The sequence below is a fragment of the Pantherophis guttatus genome, chromosome 10 (genome assembly GCF_059756535.1).
Source record: "Pantherophis guttatus breed Tessera chromosome 10, ASM5975653v1, whole genome shotgun sequence".
Taxonomy (NCBI): domain Eukaryota; kingdom Metazoa; phylum Chordata; class Lepidosauria; order Squamata; family Colubridae; genus Pantherophis; species Pantherophis guttatus.
The window spans coordinates 17,039,726-17,063,840 of record NC_142072.1 but is presented as its reverse complement, the minus strand read 5'-3'; the positions used below and the strand labels follow the sequence as shown (position 1 = coordinate 17,063,840).

At 40.6% G+C, this 24,115-nt stretch overlaps 1 protein-coding gene across 6 annotated transcripts in view; it reads left to right on the top strand.

Annotated features, from left to right (window-relative positions):
- Positions 1 to 24,115, top strand: part of RPS6KA1 (ribosomal protein S6 kinase A1) — a 107,607-nt gene that overhangs the window by 49,352 nt on the left and 34,140 nt on the right. For 3 of the 6 annotated variants that reach the window (XM_034413552.3, XM_034413554.3, XM_034413551.3), the window contains 3 exons: positions 12,445 to 12,495; positions 23,219 to 23,335; positions 23,477 to 23,558. In XM_034413552.3, the coding sequence (XP_034269443.1) occupies positions 12,445 to 12,495; positions 23,219 to 23,335; positions 23,477 to 23,558 (250 nt within the window). Of the gene's footprint in view, positions 1 to 12,444; positions 12,496 to 16,527; positions 16,591 to 23,218; positions 23,336 to 23,476; positions 23,559 to 24,115 lie in introns of all 6 variants that reach the window. The other 3 variants (XM_087876954.1, XM_087876955.1, XM_087876956.1) reach the window with 2 other exon arrangements.

Sequence of the window (24,115 nt, the reverse complement as noted above, 5' to 3'; positions counted from 1 at the left end):
CGGGCAATGGGAGAAGAGCTCCCCGGCGGTTGTGGAGAGGATGATGAGGCTGCTGTTTCGCACCAAGGCAAGTGCGACGGTCTTTTGCACTTGGCTTGGCTGGGCTGGGCTGGGCTCATCTTTGGTGATGACAAGAAGCTTTGGTCTATCTTAGCTAGTCCGTGTGCAATCACCAGGAATGGAAGCGAAGAGGAACCCATGGAGGGGGAGAATGGGACCGATTCCCTAGCCAAGATTGTTGCGCGTTTGGTAGAGTGGCTGGGAAGGAGCGTCATGGGGCTGTGGAATCTGCCTTGAGATGATCCTGGACCACAATCTTGACGCAGACCATTTAAATAAAGAAGCCTCAAGGCTTCACCATGCTTCTTAGTATGGATCTTGTGTCCCTTTAGATCTGTCTTACATCAAATATGGCCGTCTAGCAAGTGAAGGTGGTGAGAATGCTCTTCCGTTGGTTGCTACCTGGCAAAGATGTCTAAGGGCTGAACCTAGTGACTTCCTATATGTTCCTTCCTTCGGCTCTCGGTTGTTCTTTCGCTTTGTTTTCGTAAGAAGAACTTGTGAAGGATTGATTTCTTATATCAGAATTGTACTTCCTTCCTGAAAGGAATGCAAAGATTTTCCTTAATTTCTTAATCTTTAAGATATGGGGGTGGGGTGCGGGAGATTGTTTTGGATTAACCACAAACATAGATGAGCAGATTTTATTTTTCTGCGCAGCCTTTCTTTGGATGATGAAAATAATCTAGAATCCAGGTCAGGGGTGGGTTCTAAATTTTTTTACTACCGGCTCTGTGGGCGTGGCTTATTTTGTGGGTGTGGCTTGGAGGTCATGTGACTAGGTGGGCATGGCTAGCTGGTCAGAGTCATTTCTGGAAGGTCCTCGCACTTACGACCAGTCCTCGCACTTACGACCTGACTCATTTGTTTGCTTTTAACACTGATCAGCTGTAGGATGGCCCTTTGAAGCCCTGGGGCAAGAGTTTAAACAGTTTTTTCCCCTCTAGTCATCAGCTGGGACTCAGGAGGCAGCAATAGATTGGGGGTGGGACCAAATAAAAGGTAAGAATAACGTGGGGGGCTGGGGGGTGGGAGGGCGGGGGGGTGGGAGAACTGGTTTGGTGACGTCATATCATCACCGCTACCGGCTTGGCCGAACCGGACCGAACCGGGAGGAACCCACCACTGATCCAGGTTCTTCTTCTTCTTTTCAGATTAATGTATTTTTATTCATGCTTCGCTTGTATCTGATCTTATTATGCTCTTGTTCTACCTTCCATCCATGAGGTGTTGTATATATACTTTTATCTCAGGATAATATACTCAAGCACTGATGAAGATGGCTGTGGTCCACAAGAGCTTACGTCATCATAAATCCACTTCAGTAGTCTTTAAAATGCCATAAAAAATCCATGGTTGCTTCTCTTGCTGGAGACTGACGTGACTAGCTCTTTATAAAACTATTATTCATCATTATTCAGGTAGGGTGTTCATTCAGATGTTTTTAGATGTGTTGGGGATGCCGTTTGGAAAGTAGAAGAGAAAGAACATTTTGTGTGGCGGATGGACGGAAGGAAGGAAGGAAGGAAGGAGAAAGAGAGAAAGAAAGAAAAGAAAGAAAGAAAGAAAGGGCAAACAGACAGACATGGATACATAATGTATCAAGGCCAAAATATTTTGAATTAGGAACTCTTCCTTCTTTAATATTTCACGAGAAAGCAGATTTCCTAAATAAGAAGATGAATGTCTGCTGGTGTGTAATTAATTAAGTAATTTATTTATTAATTTATTCATTCATTCATTCATCCATCCATCCATCCATCCATCCATCCATCCATCCATCCATCCAATTTATATGCCGCCCTTCTCCGTAGACTCAGGGCAGCTTACAATGCATTATAGCAATAGCTTGCATAATTTTTTGTATATCTACTGGAAGTAATCTACTGGAAGTAATTTCATTGCATGAGCTTTGAGTTCCAAGGGTAGAATTAATGTAGTGGCTAAAAACAAAAGACCTGCTTGTACTTTACTGCATTTTTAAAAAGTCTCTATTGCAGTGTTTCTCCTGCTGGCTGGGGGATTCTGGGATTTGAAGTCCACCCATCTTCAAGCTTCCAAGGTTGAGAAACAGTGCTCTATTGGATTCCTGTTCTGTAATTTTTATTCACTTCTGAACCTAATTATGCAAAAGCTAAAATTGGGATTTGTGTCAGACATAGTCAGAATCCTCAACCCCCAAACTGTGGTATAGTGGTTAAGATTGGATTAAGATTGGATTGGCACTGGAAGATTTTGGTTTACCAGAAGGTATAGAAGCTCACTGAATTTAAGCCAGTCATTTTCTTAGCTCAGCTTACCCTGCAGGCTTGTTCTATGGATAACATGGATTGGTTTGCTTGATTTATAGCCCATAGATGAAATATGTTTACCTCTACTTCTTGGACAAGGACTGGGGAATGCTAATACAGGTAGTCCTTGACTTACGACCACAATGGAGCCCAACATTTCTGTTGCTAAGTGAAACATTTATTAAGTGAGTTTTGCCCCATGTTACGACTTTTCTCGCCACAGTTGTTAAGTGAAGCACTGCAATTGTTAAGTTAGTAAGTCAGTTGTTAAGTAAATCTGGCTTCTCTGTTGACTTTGCTTGTCAGAAGGTCGCAAAAGGTGGTTACTGCAACTGTCATAAATATATGTGAGTCGCCAAGCATCTGAATTTTGATCAGGTGACCATGGAGATGCTGCAACGGTTGTAAGTGTGAAAAATGGTCATAAGTCACTTTTTTTTCAGCGTTGTCGTAACTTGGAACGGTCACTAAATGAACTGTTGTAACTCAAGGACTACTTGTAGTTCACTGGGAAGATTTGAGTCAAACTGTCTCTCCGAGCCTAACTTACTTGGTTGTTCTATGTAGCTCTGGACACTCCTTGAGGTTCTCAGAGAAAGCCAAGATATAAATCAGACAAATAAATGATGTTTTGAGTATTGCCAAGGACAGAGTGCCGTGAGATGGGAGGGTATCTAACAGGGGTGAAATCTAAAATTTGTTACTACCGGTTCTGTGGGCATGGCTTGGGGGGTGGGGGTAATGTGACTGGGTGGGTGTGGCCAACTTTTCTTTTTCTTCCCCTTTTAAAAGCATTTTTTTCTACAGCCTCCGGCCCAAGAGGTTGCAGAAAAAAATGCTTTCAGGAGCTTCTGATGATCAGGCAACTCAGCTGGGATCGCCAGAGGCTTTTAAAGGCATTTTTTTTTCTACAACCTCTTTGGCTAAAGAGGTTGTAGAAAAAATGCTTTTAAAAGCCTCTGATGATCCCAGCTGAACCGCACAATCATCAGAGGCTTTTTTTTTAACTTTTAAAAGCATTTTTTCGGCTGAAGAGGTTGTAGAAAAAATGGTTTTAAAAGTTAAAAAAAAACAGCCTCTGATGATCACGCGGCTCAGCTGGGCATGGAGGCGGGGCGCAGGGATTTTTGCTACCAGTTCTCTGAACCACCCGCCACCATCGCTACAGGATTGGGCGATCCGATCCGAACCAGGAGCATTTCACTCCTGGTATCTAACCCTACTTCTTTTCTGAAGTGTAGTAAGTGTTGGCTTCGAAAACACCACACTAGGCCTGCTTTAAAAGCTTCACCTAGAAGACAACAAGGAACCAACTTGCTTCCGGTAGCATCATGGAGGAAGGGATGAGAGAGCAAAAGGGAATTCTAGAAATTAATTTGGAATCTGAACAACCGAGCACCACTTTGCAAAGTTCATGTAGAATGTTTTGGACTGGTGAGCTTTTCAGCAACTCTCATTTCAAAATGCAAAAGTGTAGTGTGTTTTCTTTCATGACCTCCCATAAAACCTACAGGATATCTGAAAAATTAGAACCAAGCGCCTTTTCAGTATTTATTTATATAAATGGTGTTGTAAGTCATATCTTTGATTCATCCTATGATGTTGAACAGCTCTGAGGTGTATGAAACACAGGCACTTCTGCTTCTTTTTAGCAGCAAGCTCTGCTAAGACGTGGGCGTAGTTTCTGTAATATGACAGCTTGTTTACAAGCACAAAATATAATCTCAGAAGCTTCACTTGCCTGGCTGAATTCCTCTCTTTTCTTCTTTCTTTCTTTCTCTTTCTTTCTTTCTTTCTTTCTTTCCTTCCTTCCTTCCTTCCTTCCTTTCTTTTTTCTTCCTTCCTTCCTTTCTTCCTTCCTTCCTTCCTCTTTCTTTCTTTCTTTCCTTCCTTCCTTCCTCTTTCTTTCTTTCTTATTTTCTTTCTTTCTTCCTTCCTTCCTTCCTTTCTTTTTTCTTCCTTCCTTCTTTCCTTCTTCCTTCCTTCCTCTTTCTTTCTTTCTTTCTTTCTTTTTCCTTTTTCCTTCTTTCTTTCTTTTTTCCTTTTTCCTTTTCCTCTTTCTTTCTTTCTTTCTTCTTCCTTCTTTCCTTCCTTCCTCTTTCTTTCTTTCTTTCTTCCTTTCTTTTTTCTTCCTTCCTTTCTTCCTTCCTTCCTTCCTTCCTTCCTCTTTCTTTCTTTCCTTCCTTCCTCTTTCTTACTTTCTTTCTTTCTTTCTTATTTTCTTTCTTTCTTATTTTCTTTCTTCCTTCCTTCTTTTCTTTTTTCTTCCTTCCTTCCTTCTTCCTTCCTTCCTCTTTCTTTCTTTCTTTCTTTCTTTCTTTCTTTCTTTCTTTCTTTCTTTCTTTCTTTCTTTCTTTCTTATCAAAGAACTGCTGCAATTTTTCTTGTTCACTTCAGCAAAGGAGGAAGTTGCTCCTTCTTCTTTATGGGTGTTTTTGAGGTTTAGCAAGCATTTCTCAGATAAGCTGCCTGTAGTTCACTTCCCCCCACTTACAAGAAATAACCCTAAAATATTTTGGACTAAAACTTCTTGCAGCCCACCCAGCACGCCCTCCTCTAAAATGCAAAGGAAGTTTTACTTTCTAAAACTACACAAAAGGCAGAAAAGCAACAAAAATTTGTGGGTGGTGTTGTTCCATCATTCTGCAGGAAACAAGATTTGTGGGCAGTATCTCTTGAATTGCACCCATTTGAGAGCAGAGTTGTAACTTGACAGGAAACACAATTCTGTTCCACAAACTATAGTGCCCCTGTCTTTTCCTAGGAGTGGGGGTGGGGAATTCAGATAATTGTTGCTTCTTTCTGCCCTCTTACAATATTTCTTGCCAAAATATTGGTGCATATGCAGGTACTTGTACAGAAGAGACCAGGCAGAGTTTGGAATTCTTCCATGGTTGGAAATGTTGAGCCTGGTGAAGCCTTGATTTACGCTGGCTGCACCCTTCCGTTAGGTCTCATTATCTCAAGAGATACCTGAGCAGGCTTTAGTACTTGTGGTCCTTCTCTGTTTCTCCTGTGCCCCGGAGTTTACTACTTTACAGGGAAATAGACTGCAAGTTCCCTTAATTGTTGAAACTGTGCTGTTCATTTTCCTTTAGATTCTTTATTGTAAGACCAAATACAGAGTAGAGATTCTCTTTTTCCATTTTGAAATTGTGATTTAATTGCATTCCTTAGCCCGGGTGTCTGCAACCTACGGCTCCGGAGCCGCATGTGGCTCTTTGGGCCCTCTGCTGTGGCTCCCTGTTGGATGATCCCACCACTGGCCGGCCCCACCCCTCACCCTCCCCTCCCAGTCACTCCTCGCCTGGCCTGAGAAGGTAAGGGTGACAGCGGGGGATGGAGAAGTAGCCGGGGCAGATACAGAGAGAGGTGGGGAGAGAGAAACATAGAGAGATACAGGGAGAGAGAGGTGGGGAGAGAGGGAAAATGGGGGGAGGGAAGGAGAGAGAGATGTCAAAAGGGTTTTGTGGTTCCTGTTGTTTTTTAGCAACCGGTTCTCTGCCCTAATGACCAGCTGGGTAGGCGTGGCTATGGGGGTCATGTGACTGGTGAAAGTGAGTGATGTCAAGTTGGCCATGCCCACCGAGGTTTTGTGGTTCCCAGTGTTTTCTTTTCTGTGGGAAATGGGTTCAAATGGCTCTGAGTGTTTAAGGTTGCAGACCCCTGCCTTAGCCAAAGAAGTAAAGTGACATTCAGGGTGATCAGATTCTCTCTCTCTCCATCTCTCTCTCTCTCTCTCTCATATCCATCCATCCGTCCGTCCGTCCGTCCGTCCGTCTGTCTGTCTGTCTGTCTATCTACACTAATTTGTATAAATTCACATACTTATTAATGTTCATGCATAATTTGGTTTTGCAAAAGTCTTAGGCACATATCCTTGCCACATATATTTTTTAATAGAATGAAATTTTCATATAGTCTTGAGGGTTTTTTTTTTAGAGAGAGCATATTGTAGAATTCAACCAAGTTATGCTTACAGTTCACTCAGAAGGTAAGCAATGATTGTAGAGTTGCTTATTCCATTTCACTTTTTCTCATTTATCCCGAGATTATTCATAATGGAAAAACATTGTCCTACAAGTGAATGTATATGTATTTATGACCTGATTCTGAAGTTCCCATGGCTGACCTCCCCTCTCAGGGTCACACATAACCGCATTTCAGGCACTTGGCAACCGTCCACATTTAGGGCCATTTGCAGTGTCCTTGCAGTCATGTGACCTCATTTTATAAATCAACATTTATTCCTGGATTTTGGCAAAACCGCCAAAATAATACAAAATAATACAGATAATACTCATGATCACAATTTTGAGACCAGAATTTCTGTTGTTAAGTTAAGGCAGTTATTTAGTGAGTCTTGCCTGATTTTACTATCTTTTTTTGCCACAGTTGTTAAGTGAATCATTGCAGTTGTTACTGGAGTCATGCTGTTGTTAAACGAATCCATCTCCTCCCCCCACTTTGCTTGTTGGAAGCCTCCTGGGAAGGCCGTACATGGTGATTATATGACTCTGGGATGTTGCAACTGTCATAAATACATGCCAGTTGCCAAGTGCCAGAATTCTGATCATGTGACCGTGGGGATGCTGTGATAGGTTGTAAATGCGAGGGCCAGTCATAAATAATTTTGTTCAGTGCCATTGTAACTACAAATGGTTGTAGGTGGCTCAGTGGCTAAGACACTGAGCTTGTCGATCAGAAAGGTCAGCAGTTTGAATCCCTAGTATAGGTCGTCTGTGTGAGCAGGGGGTTGGACTAGATGACCTTCAAGGTCCCTTCCAACCCTGTTATTGTAAATCAAGGACTACCTGTAGTGAACACTTGATTTGCTTAACGACTGCGGCATTTGCTTAATAACCACGGTGGTAGCTTAACAACTGCTGCAAAAAAAAAGGTTGTAAAATTGAGTCAGTCATGTGAGTGATCTGCTTTATGACTTTCATGACTTAGAACCATAATGGGCAGGCTGTATATTATGCTTGTAAGTCGAGACCTGCCTGTGCTTCCTCACAGCATTTGAATAACTATTATAGGTATCCAACCTCTTTCGCTTGGAAGCCTCCATTGATATTTCGTTAATGTTGCCCCGGATGCTGTTCATAGCATCAGGGTCATCTGCGTAGGATGGAGAGAGATCAAAAAATTAATATCAAAACTATGTGATGAAACCCTTGCTTTTTTTTGCCCCTGCTTCCATGCAATGCTGCAAAAGGTGAAAACTACATTAATAAACATAGCTTTGAATTTTCTACAAGCATTTTTCATCATACCATTTTCTAATTAAAGCTGAAATACAATCCATTGTCCGGAAATGATGCAGTTGTTGTTAAACTGGAAATAAAACATGTCTAAAAAGCAAAAAATCCATTTCTTTGGAAAAGATTAGTAAACATACAAGGTGAAAAATAAAGCTGGTTAATTCCCAAGTACTTCTGAGACTTAGCTTAATATCAAGCTCATGGTACATGTCACATTCCCACTGTCCTGATACCATCCTATGCCTGCAAATAAGTCTGACACTAATGAGGAAGGAGCGCCAGGGTCACATTGAAAGAATTGCTCACTTTGCCCTAAATGTGTTATTTATTGGTGAAAGATGCAACAGAAAAGTTATAAAGAGAACAACTACATTTCCCAGCAAGCCTCTTCATTGGCCCTTCCAGTTGCAGCTGCTGGGAGTTGTAGTCATCCTCTCTTAAAGGGTGACAAGTTCCTGTCCCTGGAATACTAAATACTAAAAAAAAAAACCAAAACAAAATACACAATGTGTTTATCAATCCGTTAAATCAATAATAAGCTAAATTTCAGTTAGAGGCTAGAGGCGGTATATAAATTTAAAATAAATAAATAAATAAATAAATAAATAAATAAATAAATAAATAAATAAATAAATAATAAAGGCATTTTTTGCCATCCAAGTTCACACACTGATGGTTAAGCAGCTCTGCATGAGAAGAACAGAAATTTGTAATGAATACATTATTCAGCATTTTTTTTTTTTTTTACAATTAAAGCCAGAATGGCTGGGAATTCTGAAACATATTTGATTGGGAATCTTAAAGAATCCCTAAGGCAGATCTGTTTACTAGAATACTTAGAATTTGAGACAGTGGAGTGAGAATTCTGATGCCGTGTTTTCCCCAAAATAAGACCGGGTCTTATATTAATTTTTGCTCCAAAAGATGCATTATGGCTTATTTTCTGGTTAGGTCTTATTTTAGGGGAAATACAGTATTAAATGTCTCCATCTGCTGACAGTCTTAACTGGGGCTTATTTTGGGGGTAGGGCTTATATTACGAATAACCTGAAAAATCATACTAGGACTTATTTTCTGGTTGGATCTTATTTTTGGGGAAACAGGATATTCTGGGTGTTGTGAAGATGATCTGAATTTTTATCTATAACTGGAAAGATAGAACCCTGTACCAGTTTATTGATAATCTTTAGAGTTTTCTTATATTGCTTCTTCCTGATGCTCGTAATACTGTCTTCTTTAACTTGAAATGTTCAGGTGCAGTCAGAAAGTAGCTTGTATAACTCCTAGGCCATCTTGACAGTCCCAGGTTAGAGAAATATTTTATAAATAGCTTACAAGTGTGGCTGAAAGCAGTTGCAATTCCTTATCACCTCATCTTTGCCATCCTCCCTCCCACTCATAAATAGTACAAAGCAACTAGTATTTTCCATTTGGGGAATTTTTTTCATAGATATCTAGACTATTAAAAAGATTCTTCAGAAACTTAAAAATAGAACAGTGATAAATTTGACTAGATGCAGGTAGTGAAATTGATTCTTCTCTACCTCTGCTTCGTTAGAAACATTGGCTTTCTGCCCCCATTAACAGAGCTGAACATTCGTTATGATGCTCTCTGCGCTTGGTTGTTTGCTTGGAGATATTTCATTATCCAACTAGATAATATCAGTATTAGTGGGTTGGCGTTTACTCCCTGTTTATATATAGTAGTTTTCCCTGACAATTTTGGTGGGTTATGGTCCCTTGACTACTTCAGTTTTCTGCTTAATCATTTGTCTGGTGTTAATCCCTGCTTATCTGGGTGTTGGTTGCTGAATACAATGTGTTTTGGTCTTTTTGTTCCCTTCTTAGCTTTTTAAATTTTTTTTAAGTGGTAGGTAAATGTGATTTATCTCTTATGATGGCTGATTTGTCTATATGCCAGGTTTCCAGGAATTCCCTAGCATTTTTGGTTTTAGCTTGGTGTAGGATGCTCACAGTTTCCCATGGTTTCCAGAGGTGTCAAACTCAAGGCCTGATCCTGGGGGCCAGATCCAGCCCACTGGGCACTTAGATCTATCCCGCGGGGCCACCTTGGAAATAGCAAAGGACCGGCCCGCGGTGCCTTTGTCAGCGAAAACTGCGGCCATTGCTGCTGAAAACGGAGCTCGCAAGGGCAGTGTGTGGCCTTCCTGGGCTCCATTTTCACTGGCAGAGGGTTGCAGGAGGCCATCGCAGCCGGAAACAGAGCTCAGGAGCCTGTTTTCGCTGGTAGAGCATTCAGGCCACGAAAGGCGCCCCCAACACAAGTGATGTCAGCTGGCTACGCCCACTCTGGCCATGGCCACCTCGGCCACCCGAGGTCAAACACAACCCAGATGCGGCCCTCAATGAAATCGAATTTATGAGATTCAGGAGTTTTCATAGTGTCTTTTGACTGCTGGTCAGAATGATGTGCTCTGCTAATCTCTTCTCTTGAAACATAAGTTAACAATTCTTAGAATACATTTCTGCTACTTTCCACTCGTGTTCCCAGGTGGTTCCTCTCCAAATTGTTGAGGTGGGGGATGAGAGAGAAGAATGCTTCTATTTGCATAAGGAAATTCTTATGCATGAATGGATTATGCATTTTTCCACTGTCTACAGAAATGTGGACACTTTTCACAATGTAATTTACATGCCCAGCATTTTACTCAAATACGTGTCGAGTCCTTTTGGTATGACTTTTCGTTTTGGTAATAATAACAATGATACTATAGACTGGAACAGCCAAGGATGTTTTGCAACCTGAAGAATTTGGCAAAAATATGCCTTGCCTCCCCAGTGTTAGAATGTAGAAATATTTTTGCCTGTGAAAGAATGAGTTGCTTCAAACGAACAAATTGGAATTCTCTGTTCTCTGTGCTGTAAATGGCAAATATGTGAATTTCCACAATTAGAAGAAAAAACTCTTCTCCCCCCCCCGCCAAGGATGGCAACTAATTTGTCTAATGTCGGGGGTGGGGTGTATTTACTTCCATTTTTTGTGTACAGGGTTTCACAAATAGTGAAGTGGCTTCATAGGACCTATAGCCAGACAAGAAAACTGTATCTAGTTGAGTCCCTATTTCCAACACTTGTAGCTTCTGGATTCTGCCCAGCAGGATTATCTGCTGGGTATGGTCAAAATTGTCAAGATGGCAACAGCAGCAATAGTGCAATCAAAATTCTGCAACCTACCTAAAAATCAAGCAGATTTGCAGCTGCAAAGTTATGATTGTCATCTTGATTTTTTTAATCTGTGGTTACCCTGACTCTATTTGGCTTAACAGCTTCTGGTTGTAAGATTCAAGCTGCATTTCTAGCAAGGAAGAAAACAATGGAAGGTCCCAGTGATGAAATCCAAACTTTTTTACTACTGGTTCTGTGGGCGTGGCTTGGTGGGCGTGGTGTTGCTTGGTGGGCGTGGCAGGGGAAGGATATTGCAAAATCTCCACTCCCACCCGATTCCAGGGGAAGGGTACTGCAAAATCCCCACTCCTGGGGGAAAGATATTGCAAAAACTTCATTCCCACCCCACTCTGGGGCCAGCCAGAGGTGGTATTTGCCGGTTCTCCAAACTGCTCAAAATTTCCACTACCGGTTCTCCAGAACCTGTCAGAATCTGCTGAATACAAACCAGAAATGTCATGTTCAGAATGGAAAGTTAAGATGCAAGGTTGCTAAAGGCACAGAGATGGAGAGAGAAGCGTAGACTACAATGGAAGAATGGAGTTTGAAACTAATGCTGCTAGGCAAGATGGTGAATTTGAGTGCCTTGTTTAGAGACAAAACAGGTAGTCCTCAACTTACAACCATTTGTTTAGTGACTGTTCAAAGTTACAATAGCACTGAAAGAAATGACTTAAAGATGTTTTTCACACGACAATTGCAGCATCCCCATAGTCACGTGATCAAAATCTAGATGTTTGGCAACTGGTTCATATTTATGACGATTGCAGTGTCCCGGGGTCATGTGATCACCTTTTGCGACCTTTTGACAAGCAAAGTCAACGGAGGAGCCAGATTCACTTAACAATCATGTTAATAACTTAATAACTTAATAACTTGCAGTTAATAACTTGCAGTGATTCACTTAACAAATGTGGAAAGAAAATGGGGCAGAATTTATTTAACAGTTGTTTCACTTAGCAACAGAAATTTTGGGCTCAGTTGTGAATGTAAGTCAGGGACTACCTGTATTTGGGCTATATTCCTTAAAATTTGGAGACTGCTGTTAGATTTCTTACGAGACAAGGAGAAAAATCATGACTTATGACTTTTGATTTTGAGGATTAGATTTGATGTCACCAGAGAAATATTGTGCATTTAAAATTATATAGTTGTCCATATTTGACAATACATATTGAATTAAAATTAAGACAAGACTGCATTATGAATATTAGTTCTTTGGAATGTTGAGCATTGGTATCTTATGATATTTTAAGTATTGGTATTATTCTTTAAACTTAGAGGTTGTATTATTGTTTCTCTATTGAAAAAAATCGGAAGTCACTATTGTTACATGTTTCGTTAATGAATTTTTTTGTTACTTTTTAACTTATCCCATTATTCCCTTTCCCTTTTATGTTTATATATTAATGCTTGATTTTGAAATTTAATAAAGATATTTTTTTTTAAAAAATGGAAGCTTAATATGTAACAGTTCTTGCACTTTGCACCACACAGCCAGATCTGAAAACCACAGGAATTCACCTATGGCTTATTCCTCTTTGATGATTTGGGAATAGAGCTCAGCTTAACATCTTGGGGAAAAGTTATTTGGCTATCTGTTCTTCTTCTTGCTCAGGTGCTAAATCCTGTTTATTCTACAGGCAAAGCGGGAGCCCACTTGGATTGAGAGAGACATGAAAACCCCAGAGAAGGTAAGACGCAGTCAGTTACGTTCTTACCCACTTTTTAGGAAAGATTCTATGTTTGGCACCTGACTTTTTCAGAAAGGGCGGATGCTGAGAGATGATTGGCATAGTTCTGCACTGGACTGGAGCTGAATTAACATACTGTAGGACTTCTTGCATTCTTTCCTTCTGAGGTTATATAGGCTCTCTTGATGCTCTGTTTGAGCCCATGTTTGGAAATGCACAAGACCGGTGCATTTGTGCAAAACGAAAAGGGTGGAGGGAGGATTTTAAGTTCTTGCTTCATCCCCAAAGCAGAGGAGACCGAAGTTGATTTTTCAGGACCAATCAGCCTGGGGAGATGAAGCTAATCTGCTATTCTGATGCACATTGCTAATAATCTGGGTTTATTATTTCATGAAAGAAGAAGATCACAATTGCTAAATTTGCTATGCTAAATTTAAAATAGAAGATCTATGCTAAATTTTTTGTGGTTTTAGCTGTTGGAAAATCTTAGCATGGGCCTTTTAAAAGAAATAAGTTTAAGGGCCTTTGGTGTTGGATGTCCCTTAAAATTATGGTTCCCTTTTCAAAGATTAACTATTAAAACAAAAACAAACACACAGCCTTTCCATAAACTGATGCCTTTCAAATTGTCTTTTGCATCTCTGCATGTTCTGTTTAATAAAGCAGAGCACCCCAAGTTGTGAACGATAGATCTGAATTGCATTTCTTTAGTTAGTTCGCTTTTTATTTGTTCATTTGTATCCCATCTTTTATTATTTTTATTATTATTTTTTTATACACAATTCAAGGCAGTGAACATATCCAACACATCTTCCTCCTCCTATTTTACCCACAACAGCAACTCTGTAAGGTGGGCTGGGCTGAGAGAGAATGACTGGCCCAAGTCGCCCAGCCGGTTTTCATGACTAAGGTGGGTCTTAAATTTGCTTTATATGGCCACCCACCTAACACGTGATTCTGACTGGTTAACCCAGGGGTCTCAGTTTAACCCAGTTAAACTCTGGGAGTTGAAGTCCACAAGTCTTAAAGTTGCCAAGGTTGGAGACCCCTGGGTTAACAGTTAATTAAAAATAACCAACAATAAAGACAATTTGAAAGACAATGTAAAAATAATGTAATGTGTTTGGAGCAACTCAAAAACAAAGAACCGGAACCCCAGGAATGGCTTACCCAACAGTCTGGGGCAGTAGTGCGTTTCAAATCCCGGTGCTACCAGGAGCGACAGGTGCTTGCGCTTGCTTCGTGAGCGTGCATGTGGCACTTCTGCGCATGCACAGAGCATTTTTGATGACGTCTGGGCGGGTGGGCGGAGCCTCCTGCCGCCGCCACTACCGGTTTGCCCAAACCAGGGAGAACCAGTAGCAACCTACTACTGGTCTGGGGGAAGACTAAGGTCTTCACTGATTTACAGGTAGTCCTTGAATTAGGATCACAAGGGAGATTAGAATTTCCGTTGCTAAGCAAGGCAATTGTTAAGTGAATCTCGCCCAATTTTATGATATTTTTGCCATGGTGGTCAAGCAAATCACTGCAGTTGTTAAGTGAACTATGGTTGTCGTTAAGCAAATCTGGCTTTCCCCATTGACTTTGCTTGTTGGAAGCCAGCTGGAAAGATCACAAATGACCCCCCCAGGGTACTGCAACTATCATAAATATATGCCGGTGGCCAAGCGCCCAATTTTTGATCACATGACCATGGGGAGGCTGTGAAGTCATAAATGCAAGGGACAGTTGTAAATTGCTCTTTCAATGCCATTGTAATTTCGAATGGTCACTAAATGAATGGTTGTAAGTCACGCTTTGGGCACTTGATCCAGAAAAGGTTAGCCATCACTGTTCTAAGATATCCAGAGCTGTTCTTTGCCTCCGTTCCCCAGCCATATTTCCTCTATACTGATCTAGATGTGCCAAGATATAATGTTGATTTCTGGTTCCTGAGATGTTTTTGGGAGCATCCAATGAGCCCACTCCACAACATAACATTATGGTACCCATAGAAGAGAATATTTGTAGTTCAGGGTTGAACTGTGGGGTCCTTGGTACCCTCTGAGCTCTGAGCCTGATGGCCACCAAGCTCAGAGAGCATCAAGGACAGCACAGAATTTTGTGGGGAGGCTCTCATGTGAACTTCCTCCTCTTGTGTCCATCTCCTGCCCACCCACGCCTCCTTCCATGTTTCCTTCTTTCCTTCAAAAACCGGGATTAAGGTTGAAAAGATACACAGAAGCAGTCGGGGGCAGTTTACCTTAGTTCTGGAAGAACTCCAGGTCTTGCCCACATTATTTTAAGCTTAGTTTCTTCAATCGACAAATAGAAAAAGACTTCTTTTAAAAGAGCAAAGGGGAAACTGGAGTTCCCAAGAAGTTGAATGATCTGCCCATGTTTGGTCTATCCTGCCATGGTTCCCTATTTGTATTATTTTTATTTCTGCAGATGTTTCTGTGGCCATGGGGGAAGGGAAGAAGCATTCTTGAGAACAACAATTGAGGCCCTCAGAGAGTTTTCAGTATCACTTACATGCTTTAAAAAAAAAAAAAAAGGAAAAAACGGTGTCAACCAGAAATCACCTGTTCTAATGCCAAGTGCCATTGGAACAATCTCAGGCAGTCAAGTTAGCACATACAGGATGCTTGTGGTTGCCTGTCACGTTGCTTTGTTGCATGTCAACTTCCCATGCTTTGGTATTTAAAAGGGGAAAAAAAAACCAATTAAAATGGAGCTAGAGTAGACGACTTTGACTTCCATTCCATCATAACAGTTCATCAAATCAAATCAAATCAAACCTTTATTGTCAGTGCACAACATATGTAAGAGGAGATTGGTTGAGCTCCCTCAGTGCACCCCCTCAACACAATAAAATCCCTAACCCAATAAATCATATTAACAAACACACAGTCCTAATGCACCAGTGTGAACATGTTACACGTTGCGCCAGCCCTGCAAGTCCATCATACTACATAAATGTGATGTTATTTCGCATTCAGGAGTCTTGACAACCCATGGATAAAAACTGTCCTTCAGCCTGTTTGTGCGGCTGGCTATTATGCTTCTATATCTCCTTCCCGATGGTAGGAGGATAAAGAAGTGGTGACCAGGATGTGAGTCATCCTTGAGGATTTTCCTCACTCTTCTAAGGCAGCAAACCCTAGCGGTCTCATCTAGTGATATCAGGGGACAGTCCACGATGTTTTGTGCTGTGCTCAAAACCACCTTCTGTGGTGTCCACAGCTGTCAAACCGGCATGCCATAATGTGATTCAATAAATGAGGACAGTTTCTATTGTGGACCGGATCCCATTTAGCATCCCAATTAACAAGCATATTGACTTAGATCCAGCATACGAACATGTAAGAAATCGGGCCATTCGAACGACCAATCAACAACAACTCAGAATTTAAATAAAGCATCAAACGAAAAGCCAGTCATGTGACCAACTGACCACTCTGCCACACAAGACATATATAAGCTAAAGAGGAGTAGAACAAGACACTTCGACCACAAGTCCCACTGATGACGATACCCAGCCTGGTAACGAAACGTTCGAGAGCTAAACGGCAAGCTCAGAGATTAAACCACTGCCAAAGTTTATCCCATTGCCTAATCCTGAAATGAATGACTAAACCTTGCTGTTATTAGAGAGGAAATAAACTCTTTCAGGAAGCAAAATCGCTGAAGTTGTGGGTAGAAGCTTGGTCTTAAATAAAAGATAAAACTGGGACGTGAGAGAGTTGAGGTGTTTGAAGTTTACATATCACAACCCGCTGTATAGAAAAGGTGCAAGCAGGAAGCCTTGTTTTAACCTTCTTTGCATTTAAGAGCTAAGCAGCCTCCGCACTTCCGGTGGGTTTGCTTTTATGGTGGGAGCTGGTCCTCTGTGAAATCAAGTGTGCCTGATCGGATGGTGTGCCTGCAGCCTTCAACCATGTTCCTGTAGAGATCTTGCAGCTGGAGATGGGCTGTTTTGACCAGGATGGGACAGTGGAAATGGCTAAGCAGCTCAAGCTTCCTTGCCTCTTTGCCTTCCTCACGCAGTTGGCTCTGGGGAAACGGCGTGCCGAAGCCTGCAATCTGCCTTTGATTTCTGCTAGTAACCCGGTTAGTAGTGCAGGCCAGCTTCTCTCTGACTATGCATGTCTGCTTGTTTGCTCATGAGTTGGGGCAACAAGGCAGCTTCAGGGATGAATGGTGGGGTGGCTTGGAAAAAAAATCTTCTGGGTAGTTCTCTCAGCTGCATAGGAGGGTCTTTATTTCAGCTTTCTCCAGGCTGGCGTGCTTCTGGGTATCTTGACCCATAGCTTTTACAATTGCTGCCCTTTAGCTAAAGTGGGTTGAAATTATGGGACTTTTCCACTAATGCAGTAGAAGGATACCAGCCTGCGAAAAAGCTGTAGTGGTGAGGAACATAGCCAAAAGTTTCATTCTAGGTGAACAGTTGGGCTGGATGGGCCACGATTGTGTTCGAGAGAGACTGTCCCAGTTGGGAGGAGGGGTCAAGCGGGAAGTCAGTCTGGAATCATTAAGTAGAGACAAGAGGGCAAATTCTACACCCTCTTGGATGCTGTTGAACCTTATCTAGCCTTTCCCAGGGGCAATTGCCAGTCTGGGAAGATTGCTGTGAAATAGGCATTGAGCAATGAAGCAGCTAGTTTATACTGTACATGTGTCAATCTGATTGTTTGTGACTGATAGATCGCTACAGAATTCATTCCATGTGACCTTGACTTAGTATGATAAGGAAGTTTAGAATTTGCTCCAGGAAAGTCCTTACTGTAATTCCAAGCTATTGTAGTTTGTTTTAAAAATAGAATGGAATGGAATGGAATGGAATGGAATGGAATGGAATGGAATGGAATGGAATGGAATGGAATAGAACTCTTTATTGGCCAAGTGTGATTGGACACACAAGGAATTTGTCTTTGGTGCATACGCTCTCAGTGTACATAAGGAGAATAAAATACATTCATCAAGAATAAAAAGATACAACACTTAGTGATAGTCAAGGTTACTAATAAGCTATCAAATTGTACTAGGAAACAAATAAAAACAATATAAATTGAAAGATACAAGCAACATGGTTATAGTAATAAGTGGGAAGAGAGAGATACTAGGAAGGAAGAGAAGAATAATAATAATACAGTAAATTATTTGACAGTGATGTGGGAGTTAGTTGTTAAGCAGAGTGATGGCATTCGGGGAAAAAACTGTCCTTGTGTCTTAGTTGTTTTGGTGTGCAGTGCCCTATAGCGTCTTTTTGAGGGTAGAAGTTGAAACAATTTATGTCCAGGATGTGAAGAGTCTGTAGATATTTAATAAAGTTTTGTTGGATTGTGGCAGAACACTTTCAGTAAACATAATTTGTCTCTCAACTACGTTAAACTAGATATATGGAAATTAGTCATGTTAAAAATAATACGACTTTACCAGAACGGCATCCAACAAAAAAACATCTGCTAGTTGGTTTCGTAAGGCTCAGTTCTTGTTTAATAGAGGAGGCATGGAAACCTCCACCCTGTCCAACCTTGTGAGACAAACAAAAATGATTGAAGACAGGCAATGAAAGAAGCTTGAATAGCCATAAGAGTAGACTAAGGCTACCTGATTGAAGAGGCTGTGCCTGTTGAAGTGGGAAAGGGCAAAGCTCACAGGCAAAGCAGTCCTTGGCCCCTTCAAGTGAGACTGTAAAATTTTCTGGATTGAATATGGGTGAGACTGCTTCATCCTGCTGCCATCTGGATATATCTGATGGCAGCTGCCTTCATTCCTAAATTAGTTGACGGTGGCTGGACAAATGACGAGAGTTATAGTCTAACAGAGGATGTTAGCTGGGGAAGATGGAATAATGTAGATCAGGGGTCTCCAACCTTGACAACTTTAAGACTTGTGGACTTCAGCTCCCAGAATTCCCCAGCCAGTTCATCTTGACCTGGATGAACTCCTGGGATGGCTTACACACATCATGTTTCTGGAAATTATCACAGTAGCTTGCATAAGGAAGTTTTTTTCTGTGTCCCCAGGGACATTTCTGCCGAAATGCAGCCAACATTCACTGTCCGCAATGATCTCAGACGAAGGTTGGGAAAGAGTTATTTTCTGCCAAAAACTAGAATTCCTTTGTCCCAGGCTGGAAATCCTCTAGTTGTGTAGACTTCAGCCAGCTTACTTCAGAATACTTCAACCAAGTATAGCCAGCTTTCAGGATTCTGAGCATTGTAGTCTACATCTCCAGAAGATGCTAGGGTTAAAGAGTATTCTAATTCAGGGGTCTCCAAACTTGGCAACTTTAAGACTTGTGGACTTCAACTCCCAGAATTCCTCAGCCAGCTTTGCCAAGATTGGAGACCCCTGTTCTAGTTAATACTTTCCTAGATAGGGTATGACTTGATAGTAAATACAGATTAAATTATATAGTTTGGTTTTGGCTTAGTGTAATATGAGAAGAAAATCAGTGATTATATTATGGTTTATTTCCATGACAGCTAACCACAGTTTGGCATCATATGTTGTTATTGACTTACCGATAGGAGTAATGACGTAGTGGAGTAGTGATGTCATGCTTTAGTTTTCTGGTTTGTTCCCTGTCTAAGCCTCTAATCAATTCAGAGGGAGATAAAATAAAAGTAACAAAAAATATGAAGGGAATAATACCAGGAATTGGTCAAACAAGCCTTGATCAACCTCAAGGTTGACTCTAGCTTGCTCAAGAAAGTCAAATAAACAATGATTTGGCGTCTGAGTAATAATTCATAAGCAGCTGATTAGTCATGATAGTTAGATGTTGACATGATTACAGACAGTATTATCACTTTGGGAATGAGTTCTTAATTTCACATCCTCCCTGTGAGATTTCTAGAGATACAGTATTTCTTAGGAATGCCTCAATTCAGATTTCTGCCCGGAACAGAAGGCACCTCCAATGGCCTTTCTAAATCTCTGATTCTCTGAAAAATGCTGAATTAGAGCAATCTTTGTTGACCTAGCAGAACCATTTCTAAGTTCCTTAGAGTTTTTCTTTTCTTTTTCTATTATAGTAATCATAGTTAGATATATACCCTGCCTTTCCTCCTGCAACTCAAGGCAACAAACAAACCACCCATCAGTTTTTCCTCCATAACCACCATCCTATGAGTCAGATTGGGCTGAGAAAACATAATTGGCCCCAAATCCTGGGGAACTTCTTGGCTAATGCTGGAATTGAACCTGGGTCTACCTGGATCTGCTCCAACATTTCCACACTGCCCAGCACTTTTATAAATGGTATTTGGGAAAGTGTTCACCAGCCTTTTGGTTATTAGCAAAACTGTCCCCTCCCCAACTTCTTGAGTGTAGCTTGTGGTTACTTACTCCTTCTGAGGATTCTACTAGGAAGCATGTTTTTGACTGGGATCTGATTCTAGGCAAGGCATTTGTGCCAGTTGCAAGCACTGGCACCGTCTCAATCTCCCCCAAGCAGAGAGGAAGGATTGCTGGGCCAAAGGCTTCCAAGAGATGGAGGGGAGGGGGTGAATGTGTGTGGGGGTCTACTGAACAGCTCAGGAGGCTGAACAGATGGTTTGGGGAAGCTGGCAGGATGCCTGTGGTGTTTGTGCCAGCCACAGAAACTGTGTTTTGCAACAAACTCGAGCCTGTGTTTGCGATACAGTGGGTAATTTAGATGGCATAAACATTCACCCACCCAAAGGGATGAGAAGAAGATGGCAAAAAGAAAAGAGTGATGTTTTGAGTGGGGAATAGGAAGCGGGAAACACACATATGGGATCGGATGAAAAGAGCAAATGCTTGCGAGTGATCAAGCTGTGGATCTGGCAACTTGTCGACTGTGTGGATCAAGGCAGCAGGAGCTTCAAGACTCATAGGGTTGCCAGTATATTGTTTGCTTTGCCAGATGCATGAGCTGATATGAAGCTATGTTTATATGTATACAAAATGCACACTTCTGTGGAGCTCCAGGGTTGGGAATGATGTTATTAAAGACATCAAAAGGCCAGAAAGCCCATCTGCATCATTACTGTTCATTGGATCAGAGGTCTCCAAACTTGGCAACTTTAAGACTTGTGGACTTCAACTCCCAGAATTCCCCAGCCAGCACAGGGTTTAGAGACCCTGCACTAGATAAGCATAAATGTGGCTTAAAAAGAGAAAGAAGGAGAAGGGATTCACCCTCTCCCCCCTCAGCTTTTAGGATACAAGCCAATAAAAAACCAGAGGGGCATAAAACATGGTTAAATCTAGGTCTCTATCAGATGCCGAGGCTCCTTCATTTCTAAATTTTCTTTCTGGCTTTTCATGGATAAAACGTTCCAAGCAAGAATGCCACAATTTCATTTATTTTTCTACATTTATATGCTCTTCCAGTTATCAGACAGCATTAAGCAGCTTGCAGTCCTACTGCATATAATATAATAATAGTAAAAATTATTATTATATACAGCTGTCAGTTCTTTAGCTGGGGTTGCCCTTCATATGCATTGAGCTCTTCCTAAGAACCTAGGATGTTACAGTGAATTGGTATATAGCGTACGTGCAGATTCAAGCGGTGTGGCTTTTTGTAACTGACGGGTGGAAATTTTGCCAATATGCAGATTTTCTACCCACCATCCAATATTTGTAGGTCCTTCAATGTGCCAATAACCACTGGGAGTACCACAGTTGGTTTTTATACTATAATCTTTCAATTTTCAGAACTTTGTAATCTTCTCTAATTCTTTTTTTTTTTTTTGCATAATTTTTTTATTATTATTTCTCATAAACATATTTAAGTATACTCTTATCCATCATTAATCATTGATCATTCACCTTATCCTTTAACTTTCATTTTTATTTGTTTGGGGCTGCTCTTTTACCATTTCCTCTTCTTTGTTTTACCACAACCTTTTCTCTTCTTCTTCTTGTAATTCTTTGTCTTCTGTTCTACTATCTCTTGGTGTTGCCACATCAATTATCCACACTTTCTTCTTCTCAGCCACAACTGATCAGTTATGATGAGCCAAGTTTTTGTCAGTTTATATTTGTAAATCCCACAATATTTTTAATCTACTCATTTTCAACTGCTTTTCCAACTCTGTGTTCTTATCACTTTTTCATTACTGGCACATGATAATTTTTACAGATGTTCCAATGAATCATTTTGGCTTGTTGTTTATAATCAGTTTGTGTGATGATCTTGCACAAGCTGAGTATATGATCTTCTGTTTCTTCTGTGCCTTGCACAATCTGCACTTTGAATCATTTGAATGATTTTTCAATTGTGGCCTTGATGGCATTAGTTCGAATTGCTTACACTTAAGCAGCCCAATATCAAGCCTTCAGTTTCTGAAGTTAAGATTAAATATAAAGAAACCCCAATTGATCAACAGGTCCAGCAACCAGCCCTAGCATTGAAAGTTAGGATATTGGACTGGTAGATAACTTCTGTCTTTTAGGACCAACTATCCACGGTAAAGAACCATCAGTCAAGAAATATGACACAGATTGTTAGTCTACCCACTAATAGACCAGACCAGGAAATCAACTCCACAGGAAGACTAAAATTATCTTTATTACGGTAACATTTGCTGTAATAGCAGAACCTTGTAAGTCTAATTATGCTATACCTTCTTCCCTTTTTCATACTCCAGTAAATCATGGAGGCCTCTGCTTGACCTGCTTCTGAATGTTATGTTGTTTGCTCTGGATTTTTTTAAAAAATGTAGAAAATGGCTGTTCCATATTTTCATCAAGATCATCTTTCTTAAGCTTTACCCACGCTCTGGACCTTGAAAGGATAACCATGAAGTCCTTGGGGAAGATACTTAGATGCTGTGATGCAGCTGTACCTTCAAAGATCATAATCATGGTGGCATCTGTTTTGAGTTGTGACATTCAACTGGAAGTGAAAGTTGGATTTTGAACAAGCAGGAAAGGAAGAACATTGACTTTTTAAAAAAAACTTTGTGTTGTGATCTAGGCTTCCTGAGTCATTAAAACACACGAGTAGTCCCAAAAACCTCTTTTATTGCAATAGCTGTGAATTACGTTCATTCACATCTGAGTCCTAATTAGTTGCAAAAAGTCCTTCGGGAGAAGTCCTTCAGGATAATCACAAACCTTTATTTTTTATTTATTTATTTTTTTAATTTGATTTATATGCCGCCCTTCTCCAGAGACTCAGGGCGGCTTACAGTGCGTCAAGCAATAGCCTTCATACTTTTGTATATTTATATATTTCCCTTGAAACGCTGCCAAAGATCTACTTGGCAAAGCCACACGGAGTCCAGAATCAAACAGAGATGCCAACTGGGAACAGAATTAACAACATTGCTTTCCTGCAAAGGTCCCACGTACCTTTGCTCCTCTTTTAAACCTTATGGGAGGGGCCAATCATTTCCAGGCCTTACTCCCGAGTCGTCCTTTTTGTTTTAACTGTTCTTGCCTTCTGGCAGCTCTGCGCATGCGCGCACTAGGAACAGGCTCCTGTTCCTCTGCCTCTCTGATGTGGGGAAATGGAAGGAACAAATGTAATGTAAAGCTTAGTGTAATAGTGTAAAGCGTTATCATACGCACATTCAATTAATCCATTACAAGCCTACAAAGGTAAGTATTGTTACTAACATCTGATTGATTTTTAGGGTCACGAGAATTTGCAGACTTTTTGTAAACTTGGAGCCAATGTGCATCTTTCTATTTGCAGTTACGTGTGCCTTGCTTACCCTGTTTTTTGCTTTCCTTTTTCTTCCTTCACATTCAGAATGAAGGTTCTGTCCAAGAATATACAATCACATATCTTGTGAAAGAAGGTTCCGAGAAGGCCGACCCGTCTCAGTTTGAGCTCCTTAAAGTTCTTGGACAAGGTTCCTTTGGCAAGGTGAGGCTATATATTTCATAGTTAATGTAAACTGTGTGTGTGTTTACATGACATAGCTCCAAAACTACTTCCCGTTTCTGTTTCCCCCCCAAAATTCTGCTAGATGTGTTGCTGTTTCTCATCTAGACCTTTTCTGCACAGGTCTTTCTTGTCAGAAAAATCAGCCCGCCAGATAACGGCCACCTCTACGCCATGAAGGTCCTCAAGAAGGCAACTCTGAAAGGTGAGGTGATCCTACATGCTTATGAATCTAAAACTATTGGCCAGCAGAATACATGAGGGACATTTTTTTTTAAAAAAAATAGTTTTTATTAAGCATTTTTCATCTTTAAAAACAGGAACAAAAAACCCCAGAAAAATCAGTAAAAAACAAGACAAACATAAGCATATTTTTACAGCCTTCTACATCGGCATATATATTCTGCATTTATAATTAGCTCTTCTACTTTACCTTTCTATCCTTTATAACAATGTTAAAAAGCTATTATAACCGTACTAGCTATGCATATTTACATTATACTTACTTATATAATCAGTAATTTAACTTTGACAGTATTTAATAACTTTAATTTTCATTTGATCAATTAGTTTAAAACTCCTATTTCTTATTTTGGTTTCTGTTTACTAGCCACTCATACATTCTATTCCACACTTTATAGTAATCCGAATCTTCTCTTTCTTTTATTTCTATAGTCCTTTTGTCCATTTCTGCACATTAAAGTATCTTTCTGATCACTATTTCCTCTGATGGTATATTAATCTGTTTCCAATTTTGTGCAA